The sequence below is a fragment of the Diuraphis noxia genome, unplaced genomic scaffold (assembly GCF_037042655.1).
Source record: "Diuraphis noxia isolate RWA-SAM2 unplaced genomic scaffold, SU_Dnox_SAM2 contig0003, whole genome shotgun sequence".
Lineage (NCBI taxonomy): Eukaryota > Metazoa > Arthropoda > Insecta > Hemiptera > Aphididae > Diuraphis > Diuraphis noxia.
Window position 1 is genome coordinate 62,213,944 of NW_028301713.1, and position 24,342 is coordinate 62,238,285.

The 24,342-nt window shown below is 30.1% G+C and overlaps 1 protein-coding gene across 2 annotated transcripts in view; it reads right to left on the minus strand.

The window, feature by feature from the left end:
* The window catches only part of LOC107163589 (calcium-binding EGF-like domain-containing protein pawn), a 37,610-nt gene extending 15,353 nt beyond the window's left edge, over positions 1-22,257 (minus strand). The window contains exon 1 of one of the 2 annotated variants that reach the window (XM_089222711.1): positions 21,773-22,257. In XM_089222711.1, coding sequence (XP_089078837.1) covers positions 21,773-21,830 — 58 coding nt within the window. In that variant the 5' untranslated portion in view covers positions 21,831-22,257. Of the gene's footprint in view, positions 1-3,864; positions 4,019-21,772 lie in introns of those variants that run through there. The other variant, XM_089222710.1, reaches the window with a different exon arrangement.
* Positions 22,258-24,342: the final 2,085 nt, after the last annotated feature.

Below are 24,342 nucleotides of genomic sequence, written 5' to 3' on the forward strand. Positions count from 1 at the left end.
ATATTATGGTGAGTCTAATAACGAGATGCTTAAACGAAATTTCCTTACACATAAATCCCTCAAACGAGTGTTACAACTTACAAAATAATAAAATACATAACATAAGGCGAAAAACCGGCAATAAGTAAATATTACGTCATCCACTATTATTACTCGTCCTTCCGTCTAACATTACTCATTCGTTATAATATGGGTATAAGTAATCTACTGTAGTTGTTTTTAGTTATCGTATCATTTAATGCGCAGTCGTCGATGTCAGATAACTCTCACGTCCAACTAAAGATTGCGCAATCAAAATATATATGTGTAAACACGCAACTTATTATTAATAGGACTTGCGTACTTTATATTTTATATGCATAGTGGGTGTCTCGTAACGCTTTCACCGACTTTTAGTGTTTACTCTTTATCTCAAACCATTTTTCTCCCATACAATTCGGCACCTACGAACGACACGTACTTTCACATACTGCAACACGCGACGTCACCGTGACAATAAAGTGTCATTGTCGTCCACTGTCTGTAGCAACAGGAGGGAGACCCCACCCCCCCCCCCCCAGACCAATATCTCGCTAAAAATATAAAATATTATTATGTATATAGATAAATATATAACCTGATTCAGAATTCATGCTCAACCCCAACCTCCCTAGTCCCTACCATTTAACAATGCGTTGATTAAAAATTTGATTTTTAGAATTTTTTACAAGTTAGAGGTTATATACTGTGATGAAACAATATATTTTTTTGAATGATCAATGAAAACCCTCCATTTTTTACTAAATCCAAATTAAAATCAGTATGTATGTTTTCTAAGTTATAGACCTTTTTAGCTTAGGTATAGGTTTTTTTTTTACTCATATATAGGTACTCGGACAATTTTTACAAAACATATTATTTGAATATAGTTGATATTAATTACTTACAGTAATTTTCAAATTAGTAATCCATATCTTCTCAATCTATTATCATCGGTTATGGTACTACTTAAAGTTTATTAACTCAGAACAATTATAATACAATTTGAATTTCGATTTAGATACATAATAAAAAAAAAATTTCCTTGATAATTTACAGTATAAAAAAAGGTGATTTGCATCATAAAACAAGAATTTTGTATTTCCATGGAGCATATGCCATATGGGATACTACTTAAACACATTTAAAATATTTTTAAATATCGTCCTTGTACTTGTAAGTTGTAGCTCTACGCTTGTACTTAAAATTAAAAAAAAAAAAACAGAATATCAATAAATTCACCATCAAAAGAAAAATTAGGGAGTGAGCAGCTCGTTGATACCCAGTAGATGATATTATACCCACGTCCCACACCGTACCTATATATATATATATATATATATATATAATATATATATTACAAGATGTACACAAACATACAATATAATCGTGGGCTTAATGCTTACGTATCCCGGATCTAGATGTCAATACACGCATATAACTATTGCCACATAATGGGTGATGTTATACCTTATACATGGTATATGGACGTGTGCATGCAGGCGCGCGTTCAATTCACTTTCTCTCGGCCAAGCAATATTTTAATCTCCGAATGCGCACGTCCGCACACACGTTTTATTATAAAGTAAATATTATTCATAATTTTTTTTTACTCTGTTTACGCTTTCTTGCTACGTTGGTACACCGGAAATGCATATTTAATTAATAGTTTATTTTAAGCGTAGTGGAGAACATAACTTTACACTGCGGTTAATCCGTTTCGTGGTTAAACTACATAATATTCCATCACAGAAATCAGAAGATTTAATACATAATAGAATAGAATAATATGCATGACATGAATCACAATATTGTTACCTACTATATTATATCGGATTTTCTCCAAACGTCATTAGATTTTTTACACTTTTGCAGATCAGACCTGCTAATAGGTACACATAAAATATAAAAATGTTAAAAATGTAACAAATTAATACACTATGGAAATACGAATAACAAAGAAAGTTAAAATTAATAAAATAAACAAAAAAAACTTTATGCATCCATAACTAACATAGGTACATAATACTTAGTATTTCCACAAAATAATTTTTATAAGACGTGTAAAACTTTAAAATAATTTACCTATTATATTATATTAGTATGCTACTATAATAATAGTACATTAGTACCTATACTATTATGGTGTATTATAAACTACTTTTAAACTAAAACTATTATAAATTTGTTATTATCTGGTTTTCAATATTCAGTAAGCTTTTGACGAATATCATATTATACATTTATACTATTTGAATAAAAATGGCAATACTTTTGTGTTATTTGCATGTGTATGTTTACATGTTGTATTTGTTTAATTACTAATTCATTTTGATTAATTTAAAGATGAGATTAATGGCTTTTAATAATAAGTTTTTATAAGACAATTGTTTTCCTATTTTTTGAAAATATTTCTATCCATAAAACTTAAAAGTATATTTTAATTGTATGCAATAATTATTTACCTACATAGGATTAGGCATATTTTATGGTATCAAAAAATAATAACCTAACCTACAACGGGCGTCCACTTTCTGAATGTACAATAATTGTAATAATGAAAATTGCAGAGTAATTTTAGATTTTTCATTTTTATTGTACGTAACGATTGGTCAAAAACTCATAGATTTCCATTCTAAAATAACTGCACTAAGTGTAATGCCATAATTTCTATATTTCGGAATTAGAAAAAGAAGCTTATATAGACAGTAAATACTAAATTACTGCCGTTAATATGGTGTATGGTCTGATGGTCAATGACTTCACTTTCTCATTATATATATATATATATATATTTATAGCGCACGGGGCAGTCTCTAGTAAACCAACTAAACTTTTAGATGAAAAGAAAAAACCAATTGTTTGCGGAACTCTGGAACAAACGCATATATATTTATAACCTATAGGTATAATAAATACGTAACTTCGACGTCTAGACCATCAAAACAACAATATAGTCCGTTATGTGGTATTACGAATGCGAATGCCGATTGTGGTAAACGAATTAGACCCATATTTTTGACCCACTGACAATCTAACTGTCTATCATAAAGCTAAATTGGTTTTAAAATAATAATAATAATAATAACAACAAAAACGTTGCTGTTGTTTTTTTTAAAACAAATTTCGCAACCACGGGTGTCGTACTATACCTAGCCGACGGTCCATCTTCGTACAGTCGATTGCAATCGTTTTTTGTCTGCGTTGTACGGGTCTGTCATGGCTGTACTATTATAATATTATTTAGGTAGGTACCTACCTACTGCGCCGGCGCCGTTCCCGGCACCCGTGGCATAATAATATGTAGCCGAATAATACGTGGGTACTGAAATGTCGGAAATCGGTTTTTTTCCATCTAATTAATGTGAGTAATATTATAAAATATGAACAACACATCATATATATTACTATTGATCGTATAACTATCGTCGTCGCATATATAACTATACCACGACATCACAATATCGCATTATTCTCGCCACGAATACAATAAAACGCTCCAAACGAAATTATCTCGCGCGTACAATAATTGGGTTCGCATAATATTACTGGCGGAATAATTAGGTACATCCCGCGGTCGCATTGACGATAATAATGATTAGAAACAAAAGGGATGACTATATTATCGTTTTGTCGATCTAGACGCCGGCGATCGATCCGCACGTGAGTATTTATTATTTTTTTTAAATCTTCGCGGTTATTTATCAAAACGTTCGCAGTTGATCTCGCATGAGATTATGGCGAAACGCAATTCATTACGCACGACCGCTTCATACAATATTATACACGACTCCCCCGAGTGCTAAGCGTATCACAGTGACAATTGTAATAAAAATATCAATTTACAACGAGGATTTCCGGTGATATCCACGTCCATGTTTTGTCGGAAATTCGAAGTTTCAAGCCCATTTTTGCGGTGTCCGTCTTCGGATATTCCGCCGAACTCAGACCGTTCACCGCTGTGGGAGATGTCTAAAATTTTCATTTTAATCGAATCGAAAGCTCGATAAGTTTTTTTTTTTACAACGACAACGAAACCAACCAAATAACGACGATGGATGACCGACGCGCACGAACACGAACGTAGGTAGGTAAATAAAATATGATATTACTGACTTACTGTATAGCCAAAACCCGTCAATGACGACCGCGGCGGCCTCGCATACCTACCGAACCGTTACGTTAACCCGTTACACACTGAAAACTATGCGACGTTGCCGGATGACCCGCAGTTATGCCGGGAACCGCGATCAGGAAAAAAAAATATTTCCAAAACCATCATTACCTATACCCGTTGTTGTATTACATCGTTATTATTTTTCCCCCTCGTGGACGATTCTTGTCAGTTCGTGTAGTACCTGTGTCCTGTACGCACACTGTATATTATAATAACACGGGATCGTGTGTATATATGTACATATATATATATATATATATCACGATGGTCGAGTATAGGTGCGACGATAAACGATCACGATACGAACAAAAACAACAAAAAAAACAATAATATTATTGTAATATTATGAAAAGAATGCCACGCACAGACTACCGCGCGAAGACTCGCAGCCGGTGGTAAGCATCGCGGGAGTCGTATAATAAATAATAAGACATGCGCTTAAAGGCGCCAAGTCGTTTTTTTTTTTTTTTTTAATCCTTACGGGGTAGGAAATTTGATTCCACATCCTTTCTACCTGACATGTTTCCTGGTTTTTTTTTCTCGCATTACTACTAATTACTAATGCTGCAGCTGCTTCCACTGTACTCTCCCGTCTTGGATCGTCTTCTCCACGAGTTTATTGACCGCTAATTTTAGCTGTTGTCCTTCGCCCGGTTCAAATCTTTTATCCAATAAAATCTATTTCTTGGTCCCAGTTTTTCATTTTCTATTTATGTATAAATAGTGCTCTCCTAATTCCTAATAGTGTCCATATTGTGCTTAATTTATATTATAATCTACTTATTCCACTTACTATATTTTTATTAATCAATCTAATTAGTTATTATCTGAACTGCGCCTAATATATTATTGACATACTATAGTATGAATATATATATTTATATCGATATATCAATAAACAAACCAACTTAACTCTTTATTAGCTCTTTTCAAATCGTTTTAAATTCTATCACATGCTGTAGGTACATCATCCACGAGCCTACATTTTTGTACAATACCTATATATCTTCTATCGATTCATTTATATGTTCATTAAACTTACATTTACATACATACATACATACAATATACTTATCAGTACAACGCAAGTGCCCATTTAACTATATACAATACGTTATGTGCGCGTGTGTGAGCGCACTCGAGTACGCTAATCGCCACATGTATTCATATTATTATATTATATTATTATCATTACCGCCAGGTATCGAGGACCGGTTACACATGGTTTCCCCGCAGCGAACATGAAAATAATATAATTCATCATAATATAATAATATGTTTGGGACGCTTAGGTACTTACTCGCGTATACAGATTTAAAAATTTTATTTCGTTTAAGTACGGTATAGTCGTGTTACACGTTTGCAAAATATACGTCCAAAACTCTCGGGTTTCGATTAGAATTCAACGCGCGTGATTTGAGTTAAACGCGTTTACGAATGTCCGCTACAGACATAACGGCATTACATGTCTGTAGCACAGGACTGAGTTTAAAACGACGGCTTAGTGCGCACACAGCTTAAACTAGGGAACATTTAGAACGTATAATGTTAGGTTTGGTCAGGTTAGGTTATTTTATAATAATATTGACAGTCAATGGTTTTTTTTTATCAATATATTTTTTAATCCAAACGATCGCCAAAACAATTTAATATTTCAACATAATATTATTGTTAAGTATGTGCCACTCGGATGCTATACCTAATAATATGGTGTGCTCTATTATATTATGTTTCCCAGCTATTACCTATACTATAAATGAATAATCTATAATCGAATATGACGCTTGTCTATATATATTGACTTTTGACTTAAATTATGAGAGTAATAGTTTTTATTTTATTTTTCTTAATGACTTGGATTATCACAATATCTTCTCGTATAGTAGTGTATCCTATTACAATTCGTACTCAGAATATCTATTAAAATAATGTAGTCGATCTATTTTACATGATTATCTTCTAATAATTACACTGGTTAAAAGTGAATTAATAATGTGTTTTTTATTATCCAATTTTTGACCATGACTTTTTGAGAAAATCACCTTTTTTGACAAATCGCGATGATTTCGGGTCAAGGACTAATAATATATTATATATATATGTGTAGGTATTAGGTACAGGTTAGCGATTTACATAACGATGTGCAAAATCAACTTCACAACTAGTTCTCAACATAGCGTGATAAATAACTAGTTTATAAATAATAGGTATCTATATCGTATATTTACACTGATATAGAGATTAACCATTTGGTTAGTACAAACACGGAATATCGGTTTTCCTATGAACAATACAATTTATAGCGATAAATGTTGTAACTGCCTACATATTGAGTTGTCCACGCATTTTACGTGTAGGTACCCCAATTATTAATACAAAGCGTCGTAGTTATATTATACATAATATTGTTTAACTAAAATTAAAGATATGAATGTATAATTATGGTAAATTTTTAATTCAAATCTTAATTTTGAATTAAAAAAAAAAATTTCTTGTAAGAAAATTAATAAATTAAGGTTATACAATGCGTATAGTTACAACGTATTTAAACGTATAGTTTAAATAACGATTTATTTGAGAAAAAAATTAATTAATGAATAATGAGTATTTAAACATTAAACATTTATTCCCATATTTACTTTATAATATTTAATTTTAATATAATACTAATGTATTGTGTAAATACCTATATATATATATATATATATAACGGGCGATTGTAAACTCTCCCGGGTTTAGTCCAATACTACCTGAAAAGAACATGTCAACTCGCCCGGGTCTACTTCAGTACTACTAAGCTAGCTGGGGAGCATGGGGTATTATTCGTTTTACACAGTTAGAATTGGTTGAGCCATTATAGTCGATATCGTTTTAAATATTTAAATGACAAATACAGGTTAACACAAGATAAATACAGTAATACAATTCATAATAAAAATTATAATCACAATCTCTGCAGTATAGCCAATTCATAGAGTATCAATAACATTTAAAATATTTCGGGAGAGTTTACACATTTCTTTCAGGTAAACATAATATTAACCCGGGAGAGTTTACCATCGGGAGAGTTTACTAGTTTTAAAAATCAGGAGACTTTACCATACGATCGGGAGAGTTTACCACCGCCCTATATAACTCTACAATAACTTTTAATTACTATATTAGTTTTACTAAACTAACCTAACCTAATTAAATGGTCCTTCATTAGTTAAAATAATAAATGGAAGTAGAGTAAATATAAAATAAATAAGTAGAATAAGTAACTAATAATTAAACTCTAGTAAGTACCCATTTACAAAGCACGTACTAAACAATGTAGCTGGTCAATTATTCGTTTAACGCATGGGAGCTGAACATTTTCACGATGGTATATTTTTGTTTTTTCATGCTAATTAAATTATCATCTGAACGTACAAAATTTTTTGTTAAAACTGTGTCATGAGATAGTAATAATGCTTATCGTTATGAAATAATTTAAACTTCATCAAACATCTGTGTCGATTTTTAACGGGATATCAACAGGCTATTCAGATATAGACAATAATCCAAATTATTCGTCATCGTCACCGATACACCTGCATCAGCACTGAAAATAGTTTATATACAAAATTTAAATAACCTACTAAGTACAACTGTATTATTGTCTACGATACCGAACAGACTATTAGTATGCAAAAAAAACTTTCACATACACAAAACAAAACAAAAAAATGGCTCATATAATGCTCTGAACCCTCTCACCAAATGTATCATTATGTATGTATAAAAACATAATATATTATCAAACAATGAAAACATTCGATAAATTCTTGTCACAAACAATAGCAAGAACAATTAATTAATATCCCACGACTATAGTTAATCAAACCAAATAGGCTATAATTTTCAAACGTTAAAATAATAAATGGGCGATTCACAATAGTAGCATTACTTATTTTAAACGGTTGGTAAAAATAAAACTATGTAGGTATTTTAGCGCATTGAACGTAGTTGCATACAAATAAACAGGTAATGATATAGTTATATGTGTAACAGAGATTGATAGGTAAAGGTATTTTTAAAATGTTATCCCGTATCTAAGCTATGAAAAATTATTGAACTGTAAATATTATGATTCAATAAACATTATAATCCCTAAAACAATCAAATTTATTAAATGACATGTAGAAATATATGGCCTACCTGCACCTAATGAAAAATAAAAAAATTATACCATTAATAATGTATTAGGTATACAAAATAAATCATAGTTTTAAAATTTCAATAGATCATCAATGTCGACGGTAATCAAAACTATAAGAAAATAGTTTTCTGTAACAAATATTTCAGAACAATAATATTATATACTAATTTAGTATACAACCTATTTCGCAAATAATCGAAAAAAGTGTAAGGTATACATGTTAATATATTATATGCATATTACCGAGACGATAAGAAGGCATCTTCTTACTTTTCCGATGAGAACTATTAAATTATATAAATTTAGTATTATTATTTATAAATATTCTGGGCTGTGACAAATTTTAATAAATCTGATGGACGGACTTAACGTTTTATGGGAAACGCATAGTTCACGGCAATCATAATTTTTATATAATTTTTATTACGCGTTCGTAACTATTTCATGTTCGATACGGAAAAAAATTGTTAAAAAACCGTGTCATCACGGTGATGTATAGTATTACAAATGATTATCTGTACCTACAGATTTTTCGCTGTGGAAACCGATGGAATGTCGCAGTCGCTACACGTCGTCATTATGAATGACTGTCTGAATAATGACGCGTTATGAGGACAATTTTTCATGTCAAATCTGAGAATTCGTTTCATACAATCCGAAAATATTACAATTAAACACGTGCCCGGCGCGGTCATTTCGCATTGTGGTTATATTATCGAATTGACGCAAAATTCCGAAACGAGGACATAATAAGAAGGTACCTACTAAACCTACCTATTTAATAAATACTTCCAACAATATTGATGCAGTTTTTCCTTTTTCTATAATACATTGTATTATGATCGACGGTATAGCTGAAACAAAGGACTTAAACGTCGGAAGCACTAAAATCCTGGGTTACCCGTAGAAAAGTTATAAAACTGTAAGACATACACAACTCATGCACGACACATTTATAGGTAATTATAACCTAACGAATAAAATCAAACATTTGCCTACAAAAAACCATTCTATTAGCTATGTGGATATACGTCATCAATCCAATAAAAAAATTGCGGAATAACATTTAATATTTAAAAATATTTTTCAAAATAATCAAGGTTTATAGTATGCAATTATGCACGTCGGTGATGATCTTGAACTCTAGCTACGTAGCTCTTATCATATTTATGCCACCCTTAACTATAAATTATTGACACTACACCTTCAAAACAATAAAAAAAATAGCATTTCATTATAATATGCTCTATAATCCAAATAAATATATTATATATATATATCAATAATGGTACTAAAAATTGTTATATATACTTATATTGATTGCGGCATCACATAAACTATTCATAAGTGTTTGGTATCTATACATTGATTTATAATTTGTCATAGATGATGGCATCTATGACAAATTAGAAATTTATCGAAACAAAATATCTATAAACGATAATCAGATAAGTTAATATTATACTATCTGAAGTGAAAATTAAACGAAGTTACACAAATTATTTTACATTTTTAAAAACTTACTGTATGTAGTACAGTAACAAAAAATACATTTTATATATTATATTTTAAATTTAAATTTGTCTGTAAAATGTAGTATTGTTCCATCGTAAGTAATTGACAATTGTCTATTGAAATAAAATAAAAAAAATAAAAAAATTGGTACCTACTTATTTCTGATACATATTATAATAATATATATATAGTATAATATCAATATAAATATAATATTATAGTACTTATATGTGCATCATGAATATGTTCTACATAATATTTTGTATTTAATTTAAAAAAAACACCGAAAACATTTTTACCTATATATCTAATATCTTGTAATAAAATAATATGAGTATAGCTGTTTATTCTCGAATTGCTTGTGTCATTAATACTTTCGTATTTTCTTGACGAAATTGATGTGTGCCTATATAATTTGTAATAAATTCACCGGCGAAAAAGATTCAAAAGATGCAGGTAGTTTAAAAAACTTGGTGCAACTGACAAACGTTTCGATAAATATTTATAATGATAATATTATATTCCCCAACCTAACCTAAATATGCTCTAAACAGTCTAAATAAACCGTAAAAAACTACTTAAAATGTATAGCTGCAGATATTAATTACTTTTTTTTAAATTGGTTTATGTGAAGTTATAGGTACCTACCTAGTACTTACACTATTTGAACCTTAAAAGTAAAATGTAATTATTAATAATATATAAGTACTACATACAATACCAAAAAAAAAAGTTTTAATAGTATAATTAATATATTTTCAAAGAAAGACAAATTTTACTTTTCTTCGGTCTAAAATCCAAATAGACGGTTTGTAATTTTTTTTAATGTAGAATCTTCAAAATAATATAAAATATGCATTATAATAAATTTATAGGTAAAACTTAAAATTTGACCTGTAGCGTATATAAGTGCCAACAACAACTTTAAGATAAATATCCATCTAATGATGAAATATTATGAAATATGACGAGGAAAATTGTACGCATATTAATAGGAATACGATACGAATTTTGTTGTAAACGTTGACTAATCGATAGATATATTCATAATTTCGCGATCATGATGGTATTAAAGTAGGTATTTGAATTTGACCGGCAATCGTGGAATAATAATTTGCGATCAACGTGTCTGTTATACGTTTAATACAATTATAATCATTTTGATCCCCTCAGAAGTCGTTGACAACGCGACTCATCATTACTAGACAAGTGCTGTGGCGGTGAAGAAAAGAGAGTCCCACCACTAAGCGTTATGCTCTCATTCCGTCTGTTCGACAACGATCAAAATTAATAACAATAATATAATATACAGTATACACCAAATAATATTTTGATACCTATGTAAACGTTTGCGGTTTTCCAGGCACCCGTCCTCAGGGTCGTAATTCACTTACGTGTTAATATTTTATTTGTGTGAGTGTACACTACATACATAGTATTTTCCGGTCGGTAACTGGATCAGCGTGGTCCCGAATAACATACGCGCGCCGCATGAAATTAGGTGACCAACGGGTAACACCATATTATAACTATTATGTATAGATACGTACCGCATAGCCGTCGTCGTTCGATCGTCCGTAAACTATGACCCACATTTTGGTGACAGAATGTGCTTACAAAACAATATAGGTAGGTACGGGTGTTATAATGACCGACAAAATATGAGTTACTATTATGTTATGTGGCCCTCTCTCTATATTCGTGGCCGTTATAATATTCCGCCTTCCATCACCGCATGATAGTCGTGATAATTCACCACGACCCTGTAGCATCACTATAAAAAGTGTTAAGTAATTTTCGAAATTATTAATAAAAAAAATCCGTCATCTTGTGAAATTGTTTCCTATACCTATATACTTTGACAGTAACCGACTGAAGAAAATTGATAAATAATTAGACCACCCGAAGAGTAAATAATATGACTTGTCACTTGTAGAATATGTACTAGAGAATCTTGATGTTAATACAATAATACACGATCAAGTACAATAAATAATTATTATAATCCATACCATACATATAGTGATGTATGTATATTAAATGACATTAACCTGTTTCTGTATGGCGCTTAATTGATCGTGACTTTTTTCAGTTCGGATAAACCTGTGTGAGTGTTCATTTCGTATGAACCACGGTTCCGTTCTAAGTAAGTATAGGTATCAAATTTATTTTTAAAAATTCGATTTTTTTTATAGTAATATGTTAAATATGGGTTATCTTAATTGAGTATTAGACGTAGTAATTGTTTATAATATTATAGTACTGAAATGTTATATGACTGCGTATTATTGAATGTTACGAAGTATATACATAGTTTGGGCAGCTGGTATAACTCTTTGTTGTAGTTTAGTGAATGTTTTATTATGTAGTGATGGCTACCAGGTTGGCATTTCGTTTAGTTTGACTCCGAGGTATTTGACTGACGGTTGCCAACGTATGTGGACTCGGACATAATAATACAATACTACGCTATAAACTATAATATAATACAATATAGCGATGTATCATGTATCTAACTGCAAATCATCTATTCATCTGACACGCTGCTGCAGCGTTCAAAGCAGGACTTCCAGAAACCTATTGGAATCTAAACTGGACGAAATTAGATATGGCACTAAGATAACATGATGATATACATATTTCTCCGTTGTCCGTAACTATGATTGTTACATATTTACCGAGACAGTCATGCATTCGACGAACAACTAGTACTTACGCCAATGTATATATTGGCGTAGTATAATGTTTGTACCTATTTATATATAATATACTATATAAACGTGATTCGACTAGGTATTCTGTATACAGTACACAGTATACTTCTTATATATTACGTATAATATTATAATGGCGGGAAATCGATTTATTTTTTTCGTTTAGTGCGTTTATTTCGGTTTCCTGTCAAATAACATTGTTTTTTTTTTTTTTTTACGCTCCTTCAAAACAGTTATTTTAAGGGGTTGTTGTCTTTGACGGTCGTGAATTCAAATCACCCATCGTTTTTCCAATTAGTTACCATGATCGATTCACATTTCGATCGACAGACGCATTATACCTATATTGCTTTTCTTCTTATTCTGGGAAACATTTCACGGACAAAAAAAACTGAACGAAGTAACACAAGGTCACATTCTGTCTTCCGTCGCATAACGTTGATTTTTTTCCTGTTTAGTTATCGCCACAGAATTACGATGATATTGTCGTATCTGCCGTTTACTATAGTGTGAATTTCTTTTGAACGAAAGGGCAAAAAACTTTTGATTTCTCTCCGGTATAATTGATATCAAAGCAGACTATTATAATGTGTATGATTGACTATGAACACTATTGTCATTCGTCTTTATTGTTTAGACACCCACCAACTGTGTAATTATTATTAAAAAAAAACACGTAATAAATACAGTCTCGAAAGTATTCTAAGCCCAATATTATTATTTAACCATATTAAACATGATATATACTTATATCGTAGGTAGGTATAAAAAAATTATAATTCTTTACATGGTGAATATCACTATATCGGAGTTCATAATTAGAGTCAATGTTAAAAATGTTAAGTGTAAAATAGAATAGGGGAAATTATTGCGACTAAAAATCACTAATTTTCTTTCGGTGTACAATCAAAATAATATACGAGTTGTAATTTTGTTCATGAAATAATGTAATGAATAAAACTCTTGCACATACATGAGATATAGATATATGTACTGACAAATTCTATACATTTTAAAATGATATATTTAAAATCTCATTTAATCTATAGTAACCTAAAATTGATTTTGTACAAATTTATAATTACTGTTGCTACAGATACTATACCGATGGATACAATTTGTTAGTTTAAAACCTCAATACTGTTATAGTTGTTACTTGTTACTAATTTTTTTGCTTCGGTTCAATATTTGTGGTTCCTATATTCTGAAATATAGTTATTTTTGTAACAAAATGTCAACCGGTTTATTTTCGCAATTAAATATAATTGTTAATGTATTTGTATATTAAACAATAGAGTATATAACGATGGTTATGATCTTGACGATGCTATTACAGTTATACATATAATTATTAGTTATCTCAAAACCTTTGTATGTAAGTGAATACTATTACATTCATTTATTGATTCTAATGAGCATTCAAATGTACAATAAGTATATATTATCATTAATCAAAGCATTTAGCATTTTATTCAAACATTTTTATAGCCACTTTAGTGCCACCCATATAATGTAGGTATATATCAATGATTTAATACAGTTTATTAATTTATTTATTTTTTCAAAGGTTATTAGTGATTAGTGATTACTAAATTGATTATTAACCTGCAGAGTTATACGACAAAATTTGTAACTTTGAATAATATGTTCAAACCTACAGTAAAATATGAACATTTTATTCCCTTATAAAAATTATGGTTAGTTTTTTATGTTGTCCGAATAATAACTATATACATTTAAACCTATGCATTGATTATGGTATACTTTCGTATTTTTGATTCAATATAAATAAATACATATATTATAATGTATTACACGTTGATTATAATAATATAATTAAATTCTCTTTGTGTCTTATATTTTACTGCAAAATAAAATAAACTTAATGCAGGCTCCCATATGAAGTCATTATATACTTTATGAACTTATTTCAATACATATAATATAGTTCAATTTCTTCTACATTACATCTTTTATTTTAATAATTATATTATTTTACGCGCAAAACGGGAAATACGTAAACAACTGTGTGTATTAAAGTATTTTGGTACGCATAATATTTGCATATATTTGGGATGTGTTTAGGGTAATCGAAATGTCGAATATTATTCGATTTATTGAATTTCATATCATAATTTCGTTTTTAAAAACCCACAGGCGCCTCTTGTAGATGATCCGTTTTATCGGTATTCTGCAAACACATACGACATACGTTATACATGATTTTGACAAATTATCCAAAGTCGGTGTACTAAAGAAATAGTTGGCGTTATAGGTATACCTATAATATATATAATTAGACCATAATCGTTTTAAAACGGTAAACATTGTTTGTGCGTCGAGTATTATGGCTAGTAAATATAAGAATAATAGTGGATTGCATCAGTATCGCGAGTGTACACATTCACATTGCAGTTTGACGTGTCCAAAATCATAAACCGGTGTCGACATAATTATAATATTATATTATCCTTGTACCGTAATTTTATCGTTACGACAAAGTCACAAAGACATCGAAAGACACCACTGCGTGAACGCGTTCCTGTATTTTATTATTATTATCAATTTTATTGTACACAGAGCCACGGAGACACGATGCGACGATCATCCTGTACACGAACAGTATATTAGTATACAATATAATAGTATTATACTATTATATTATATAGGTGGGTTCGTGAGAGAATCGCACCGCAGCACTATTTTACGGCTGTCAAACCATACACATCAGTCTTCTCCGTCGCCAATAACATAACAATACCTAACGAAAATATATTAACAATATAAATATATAATATCGACTTCGTTGTCGTCACATCACCCTTCGCACAATAATATACAAGTTGGCCGACAAGTCGTCCGCCGGTTCAACGACACACGGGTGTCCGTCCGGACAAACATCATACCTCGCTGTACCCATTTATAATACCATTGCAAAACGAAAAGTAGATATTATTATTGTTATTATTGAAGGAAATGCAATTACGGGCGCCACACAGTATACGGTCATCATCATCATCGTCATCATAGTCATCGTTCCACTATCCACCGCCTTCTCCGACCATATTGTCTGTACTTACACGTATCGTAGTACTATTATATACATTATACTATTATGTGTATAGGTCTATGTCCGAATATAACATATAGTGTAAGTCGCGTTCAATAGGAATTCTCATGCTTAGCGTAATCAGCCGTGTAATATTATGTGACCAATAGATAGACCGGATGGTATATATTATAATATTATAAGGGAACGAACTTTAATACCATAAATAATTTTGAGAATTGCAAATAGATACAACCAGCTGGTCTTCATAAAAATAACTAATTTACTAGACACAACGAAATATTTAAAACAATTTGCATTTTATATTTATTATTTTTAAAACTTTTCATAATTCCAAGCACATAAATAATTATGACCTAAAAATATGAAAAATACGAAATAAATTTTAAATTTTAAAATTTTCTGATATATGAATCGAATTATATTGGCACTTAGAAAATATTGACCTATACCACCCACTCAAAAATGTATTTTGCATGAATGTCCGTTCTCTATTTATCATATAATATTGTCAGAGCACAACAGTGTCTATACTAAACTTCTAACCAATTATACGCAGTGGTACAATGTCCTACACCATGTTTTTTATTTTGAATTGCCTATTGAGTATAGGTATATGTTTTTACGTGGTTCGAGGTTTATATATACTTATAGATAACAACGTTCTTAGAAAATAAAAAATGAAGTGATTTTATGGTTTTTGAGTGGACGAATATATGAATTGATATATTCAAATGTTATTTTAATTTACGCTTGAAGTTTCGATGAGTGAATTATGAACGGATAAATATATATCCATAAAATGGTCCATTGAATTCAGTGCATCATAATTATAAATAATAATTTATAATAATAAAATATTTGTTTAACACACCTATTCGATGTTTAATACATTTTTAGAAATTTACTCTGATCATAATAAAACCTATAAGAATAAAATTGTATTGTTACACTTTTAAAAATGAATAGTCAGCATAAAAAATGTAATGTTGATCACGTGGTAAATACTATAACAACGCGAATCACAAAATTTCAAAGCGCACAATAGTGCCATCATAGAGATTAATTTATATCACATAAATTGAGTGACATAACAATAACAATGTATACACCTTGCAGTTTTAGACATCGCACAATGTATATAGGTACATAAGTAAGCTGGCATGTCGCTATTATACGAAACAACCAAGTAGTGCGTTGCTTTAGGGCGGCAAACACATGTACCTATAGAAATTGAAGACGGTAAAATTAAATGAATATCGGTAATGAAGTGTGACATCGAAATCTTCCCTTTATGGTGGAAAATATCTAACGATCGGTCTGTGTCCAGAGTGGTGTAGGCAACCCATATTGTTGCCGGCTAAATATTTATATTTTTATGCGCACGCGGCGGAAGCGATTATTCTTGCACGAACCGTGTCGGTATAATAATATAATATGCGGCCGGATATCGGTATACACGAATATCATACGATAAAATATATATAATATTATATAAGATCGCGAGTGCTCGACCATCGCCGTTATACAGTTGCGCCCGTCGTGATGATAATATTAAATTATACTTTTCTGTGGTATGTGGTGACAGTCCCGCAACTGTTTCGTGTTGGCCATTGTAGTTCATATATTTTAAATATTATTATTGCCGCCACTCGGAGTCGGTTCCAGGCGACATTATGTCTTTTGCATCTGGTCTCAGTGCGTGTTTAAATTACTAGGTGAATAATATAGTATTGCGGGCTACCGACATCAGAAATATTCTATTCTATAATCTGAAGATTTTGAAAAATAATATTGAGGGAATGCAGGCCGAGACGAGTGCCCTTAAAACCTATTCTGTCGAATCTGGCGAAACCACTAACATACATACTTATGGTAACATAATTAGTCGTTAAATTTTTTGATGTTTTTCTCACTTTTTACTACGGTGTACGGTTGGACGACTATTGTTTACCGGTATAACTTATGAACACAACACCAAGCTGCGTATAGCAGGGGAAAAGAAAGTATGCTAAAAGTCATAAATTCCTCTTTCTACCTATAATATAGTGTATATATTTATTTATTATGCGTGACAAGTGCATAGATTTATGACTGGACTATTTATTTATATATAATAATAATAATAATATACATTACCAGGGAGACTGGTGCACTTGGTCGATGTTGCGCACTATAAAATCTAATTACGATGGACGGAACACTATTATTTTTCCTATAATATTCTTGTTGTTTATTGAAATGAGGATGAAAGTCGAATTTTTTTATTTCGGTTACCATTAAGCCGTTTCACGGTGAATTTCGACATAGTCCGTCTATATTGTTCCGCTTAAAAATAATTCTATTTAATCACTATATATCATAGGTATAGAAAACGAATAAAAAGTATTGTATAGTTTGATACTAGTATACCACATATTATATTTAGTATAACTAACGAATAAATAATAATGATATTTATCTATTGGAAATAAACATATATAGATACTGCAGCTTCTATATGTACAATCCAACAAGATACTATTCACATACACGCACACATACACACACATTTGAATACCGAAATATATGCACACAACAGAAAAAGAAAAACACGAGGATTTTCATTGAAATTTTATTCATGGTTATTTTAAAAATAAGTCACATATCATTATGCAGGTACCCTGCAATTCCATTTGTAAAAAAAAAAATTACAAGTATTGTAAAATGATTATGAATGGAATAATGCATGTATTATACAAAAATGTTCATCATGTTGATATTCCAGACTCCTGTGTACAGTTTGCCTCGTAAATAAAGAATACATATATATGATTAAAATAATATATCAACCAAACCAATATTATGTATTCTGTGTAAATTACCTAATTATAGAATTTTGTTCTAATCAATTACAACGCACTTTTAAATGTTCTCGTGTTAAATACACCTAATATGTGGTAATTTTTCGAAAATAGGATGTAATACATTGATAAGTAAAATGCGTATACTTATTGATTATTACTTACGTATTTTTATTTTTAAATATTTATTATGTACCTACTACCTATCTATTTTTAACTATAAATAAAAAAAATATTGAATATGACGGTTGATTTGTCATTAAAAGGTCAATGGACGAAAATATAAACGTTTACTGAATTAATTAGTAAGTATACTCTAAAAAAAACTTTGTGGTGACTACGGATAACTGTATTTTAACTCGTGAAGTAAAAAAAACTGATTGCAATACTATTCAGTGATGGTTGCTATTTAGTTGAATTACTGTACGAAAACGCTGAAATATAATTATAGTAATTACTTAGTATAGATCCTAAAACAATACAAGGATACAGTTATCAATGAAAATATATGTATATACTTTTAGATGGATTAAACTTCTTCTGATGTACGCATACATTTCTAAAAGTTTTTAGCTTAGATCAAAGACAACATAGTTTAACGTTTTAACATTATTCAAAAATTAATAAATTATTCTATTTACCTATTGATATTTTAAAAGAATTTTTAACTGTTAGTATACATTTTTATTGATTGAATTTCCACGGTATTTTTGCATACCTATAAAATAACATTATTTTATAATATATTTTTTTTACTTATACTTATTCAAAATATTTAATAGAACATAATATAATATGGTGTGCATAATATGTATTACAACCAATATTTACTTATCATTATAAACTCACTTTATGTTTATAATTTTATTTTAGTCTATTCTTTTTTTGGTTATTTTTTGTCCATATTAATACCAAGAGATCGATTTTTTGCCGGAATAATTAATCAAATGATTTTTTTCTACAAAATGTATAGTATCGTACATAATTACATCGATTTCGCGATTGATTACCGCGAACATATTACAAATAATATAACGCCCAGTTATTATTATGTTATATACACGTTGGCCAATCCATATTCATATAAATACATAATATATGTCAGTTTTCGGTCGATACTTTAGGTATATACATAATCTTTTAAGGTTATATACATATTAATATATAGACTGAAAAATATTGTTCCGTAGTCCTGTCGACGGTCTATGGTATATTAATATTACAACAGCACGCGAAATTGTAAAAATCACGATACTTATGTTATCTTAATTCAGCCATTATTTACCTGATACAAGCCTGTTGTTATAGATATATATTTCAATATTTGTTATCAATTAAGTACAAAAAGTAATAAGTGAGCGAATCTTTCTGACATTTTCAGGATGTATATTTTTCATTTGGACACTTGAAATCACGCGGTTGATTGGATACTATTCAGTTAAATTTCCCAACTCACAACCAATTCCACGACTATCAGGCAAGTATAGATAAAACTAACTTGTATACATTCTGACTGCAAATACTACTTCCGAATATGATAAAATAACTAGGTTAAAGTAAAAATAAAAGACAATTAATTCTGACGGTTTTCTCAATTCTTTAAAAAATATCATTATTGTAATAATAAAATCATTCGACGAAAACGATACTCTCGTTCTCATTTATTACACGTCATCTTATGTTCAAATTTCACGTGCATACGATTTGTATATATATTATAATATAACATAAACAGCCACAAGACCTCGACCGAATGACGGAGAAGGCAGTCCGTTCTAGACGGCAGCACTCGGTCGCTCGAAGGACGTTACGTAACCGTCGAAATCGTATTAAGACAAATACCTACGTACAAACCCCGCTCCCGGAGAGTTCCGTATGAGCACATGGAAATTTTGATGACGATCGTATAATATATATATTATTATTATAGTATTATACCCGGCAGAATTCACTTTCTCTCGTGTCATAGAGAACAAAAGATACGGCGACGGCGAACGCGGGTCACGGTCCTTTTGGTAATAAATAATATTATTATTATACACGTACGAACGACCATCGTCGGCGGTGTAAGCGACGGCCATTGGCGTTTTGACCGAAGTAAAACACCGGAAACCCCGATGTACCGGATTCTGCTGTTCTGCAGCCTGCCGCTGTCGTCGTCAAGTTTTTCATAAAAATTCTCTGCGCGTTCGTTGACACGTCTCCTCATCACTATCGGCCTGTAATTTTTTTTCTGTTTCACACACACACACACGCTCACGCAGATTTAAAGAAACCCAACCACCGAGACGGGATATATATATGTGCTTCCGCGAATCTGTGTCTGTGTCGTTAAACGAACCGTTTACGTCGTTACATATATAATATCCTTACAACCGTAACTATAACATAGGTGGTTAAGTATATTGTATATAATACAGGATGCTCGGTCGCCCAATAAACACGCGAGTTGCCGAGTTATTATAGTGAAAAATATAAGTATCGATTTTCTCGTGCAGTAACTGTACAAAGTCATGATAAACTATATTACATATTATATTATATTATTATCGCATGGCTGTTAAATTCACCACGTAGGTACATTGTTATGTAACGTAGGTCCAAATCGCTGATTATAAATCGGTTTCTCCGTCACCGCGCTTAATCAATTTCGTCCACCGTATAATTTATATCATACACATAAAAGTTCATAAAAAACAGTATACTATAATGATACATACAATAATTTGACATATTATATTATATGCACCTGCGTCGTCTAGCCTGACTAATAATATTGTTTTTCCTTCGCTTTCGTTTTGATTTTGTGTGATAAAAATAACATAGTCACTGTTCGTTGCATAAAAGAAAAACTTGATTAAGAAACTTTAGTACGTCTTATCTACAACCTATGTATGTAAATGTTTAATTGAATATTGTATATCTACATGAATATCAGTATAATATCACCCTATATGTATATAGCATCATTATTATCTCCCATTTTCCGAAATTCCAATTACGATTTTAATATCTTCTTGTGCACAAATATCTATAATAACTTATTATAGAATACCTATAATATTCTTACTTCTATTGTCCATGTATCAATATCATTTTTTGAAAATATAATGTTTCGATTTTATATATTCTTAATTTTTAAAAACAAACATCCCCGATAAAAACAGTTAAAGCATAACAGATTTTATACAGTTATGAAGTAAAATCCAGATATATAAATTTCGATAAAATATGATTTAAAAAAGTATTTACCAATAATGGTGATAACAAGCAGCAGTTGCATGGTTATTTTGAAATTACTTCTCCACATCGTCTTGTAGTAACGTTACAACTAAAATCACATGTTTGTGTCGATCACACCGACAGCCACGTTTTATGTACGTATATTTTTAGATATATAATACGTTTATCGTATAGCGCACTCACACATACACATACACAACACTAAAATTTAAAAACAATATTATAGTATTAGAATTATTAATTTTTCGGTACACAAATGAGAAACAATATTAACGAAAGAACCGTGCGAGTAAAAAAGTAACTGGGCCAGTCGGCCGAACTTATATTTGTTGTTGTTATTTTTGTTAAAATAAAAAACGTGTTTAAATCAAAAATCCCAGAAATGTTACTGAGCGGATAACGGAAAGTTAAATGCAAACGCGATATACCATCATAGAAAGACAGCCAGAAACTGAGCCGGGCATTGAAGTCACTGACACTGCGTGCGCCGCGGTGATGTGAAACTCGAAACGGTTTTCCCCTCCGTTACCCAACTACACACCGACAGCAGTAGTCTATCCTATCCATAGACCGTCCGGCAGATGATGGTTACAGCAATATACTAACTGATAAATACTCCTCTCTCACACTCCCTCATAAAAAAAAAATAACGCACAGACTTAATATTCATTTATATAATATTGTATATAATATATATATATATATATTATATATAATAGGTATATTATGGATGTGTCTGCGTCATTGGTGAGTACGCAAATATACAAAAAGCAATTATTATACATTTTATATAATGAATTAGTTATACCTATTCTATGAAATTTCTTAATGCATTTATTTAGTATTTATAAAATTGATGATAATAAATTTAGTTTAATATACGTATCGGTTATAGTATAGTTGACTATAAAAATTGGTGTATATCGACACGAAAATAGTTTTAAAGTATATAATAAATTAATTAATAGGGAAACATTTAGTTTTTTTCACTTGAGTTCTTCAGAATGTCAACACAATTATCGAGTATAATTGAAAATCGCCAGACACTCAGACCTAGCTGTCTATATATATGACTTTATCAAAGAGAGTTTTTTTATTTGTCTATTAAGACAGGTGCGAATCAAATGTTATTGACCTCACAACACACAAGGGTGTACAATACTACAATGTATAACTTATTTTATATATTTACAATATAATATTTTACTTACCAGTTACTGCATATACCTACTCTTTTAGTAATACAAAAATGTAAATGCCAAATGATTTGTTAATGTATTTTCTAATATAATATAAATTAATAATTTTAATTTTGCAGTAAAATTTCCAAGAATTAATTGACTTATAATGGTATAGCCTGGTTGTGGATACAAAATTAACATAAATGAATCGGAAATTACTATCCAAACTAGTTGTAGATTTAATTGTGATAATTTTTAATCAGAAACAATTAAAAAATGAACCAATTTCCCGAAATAAGTGCTACTTTACAAAGTTCAGTTACTAAAAAAAAATAATTAATAAAACCCTTATTATTTATATTAAATACACACATATATATTATTAATAAGTGTCATTCACGGAAAACGCGACAACCCAAAATACGGTTCGATCTATATGGAATAAACAGGTGAATACGATTTATGTTTAGAAAATGACCGGTGATAGTCAATTATAGTTTTCTTAAGGTTAACCGATAGAAAATAATACTGTAAACTAAATGGCTGAGGATCATCAAGGCAATTGTTTGCATATTATATTGTCGTGGCCAGTCGTCATCAGACCAAATGTGTGTTTTTAAAAATTCTTTTAGAATAAAAAGTCTTATTATTTATTGTTTTTATTGTAGACTGCAGATTGAATATATTTAAATGATGAAAAAAAAATAATAAAAAAATAAAAATTTATTTAACATAAAATTATGTAGGTACATTATATTTAATATGAACAATTTATTAAAACAATACCCTTCGCCTGTATTGACTTGACTATGACAACCAAATAGATCTCGGACTTCGGTAACATCTTGTACTTCGTTTATGTCAACCATAATTTTGTCATTTTTATATAGGTATACATATATATATATATATATATATATATATATATATATATATTACCTTCTCACTTGTTCTTATTGTTCGATTTTGCAACAGATTGAATATTGAATAAAACATTGTAAAAACAAATATATATGTAGGTATATATAAAAAATACAAATGAATAAATAGATTTACTTAAAAAATATTTAGGTGACGATATAATAACTATTATAGTCGACATGGCAAAATACATCATGTTGTTATTAATATCAGGTTTTCAATTATTATACTATCATTACAAAATTTTGATATTAATTGTGTGTACATCAATACTTATTTTATATTAAATGTTGAATAATTTTGTCACGCTACCATACAAATATATTATATAGAAATAATGATAAAAATTTTTAATTTGTAAATGTATGTTACCGATAAATAATGATTGTTAGTCACTATCAAGAATGATTAGGCAAATAGTTGTTACTTTGATTTAGTGTTTGATGCAAATTTTTATTATTAGCTAACGTGTCCCTT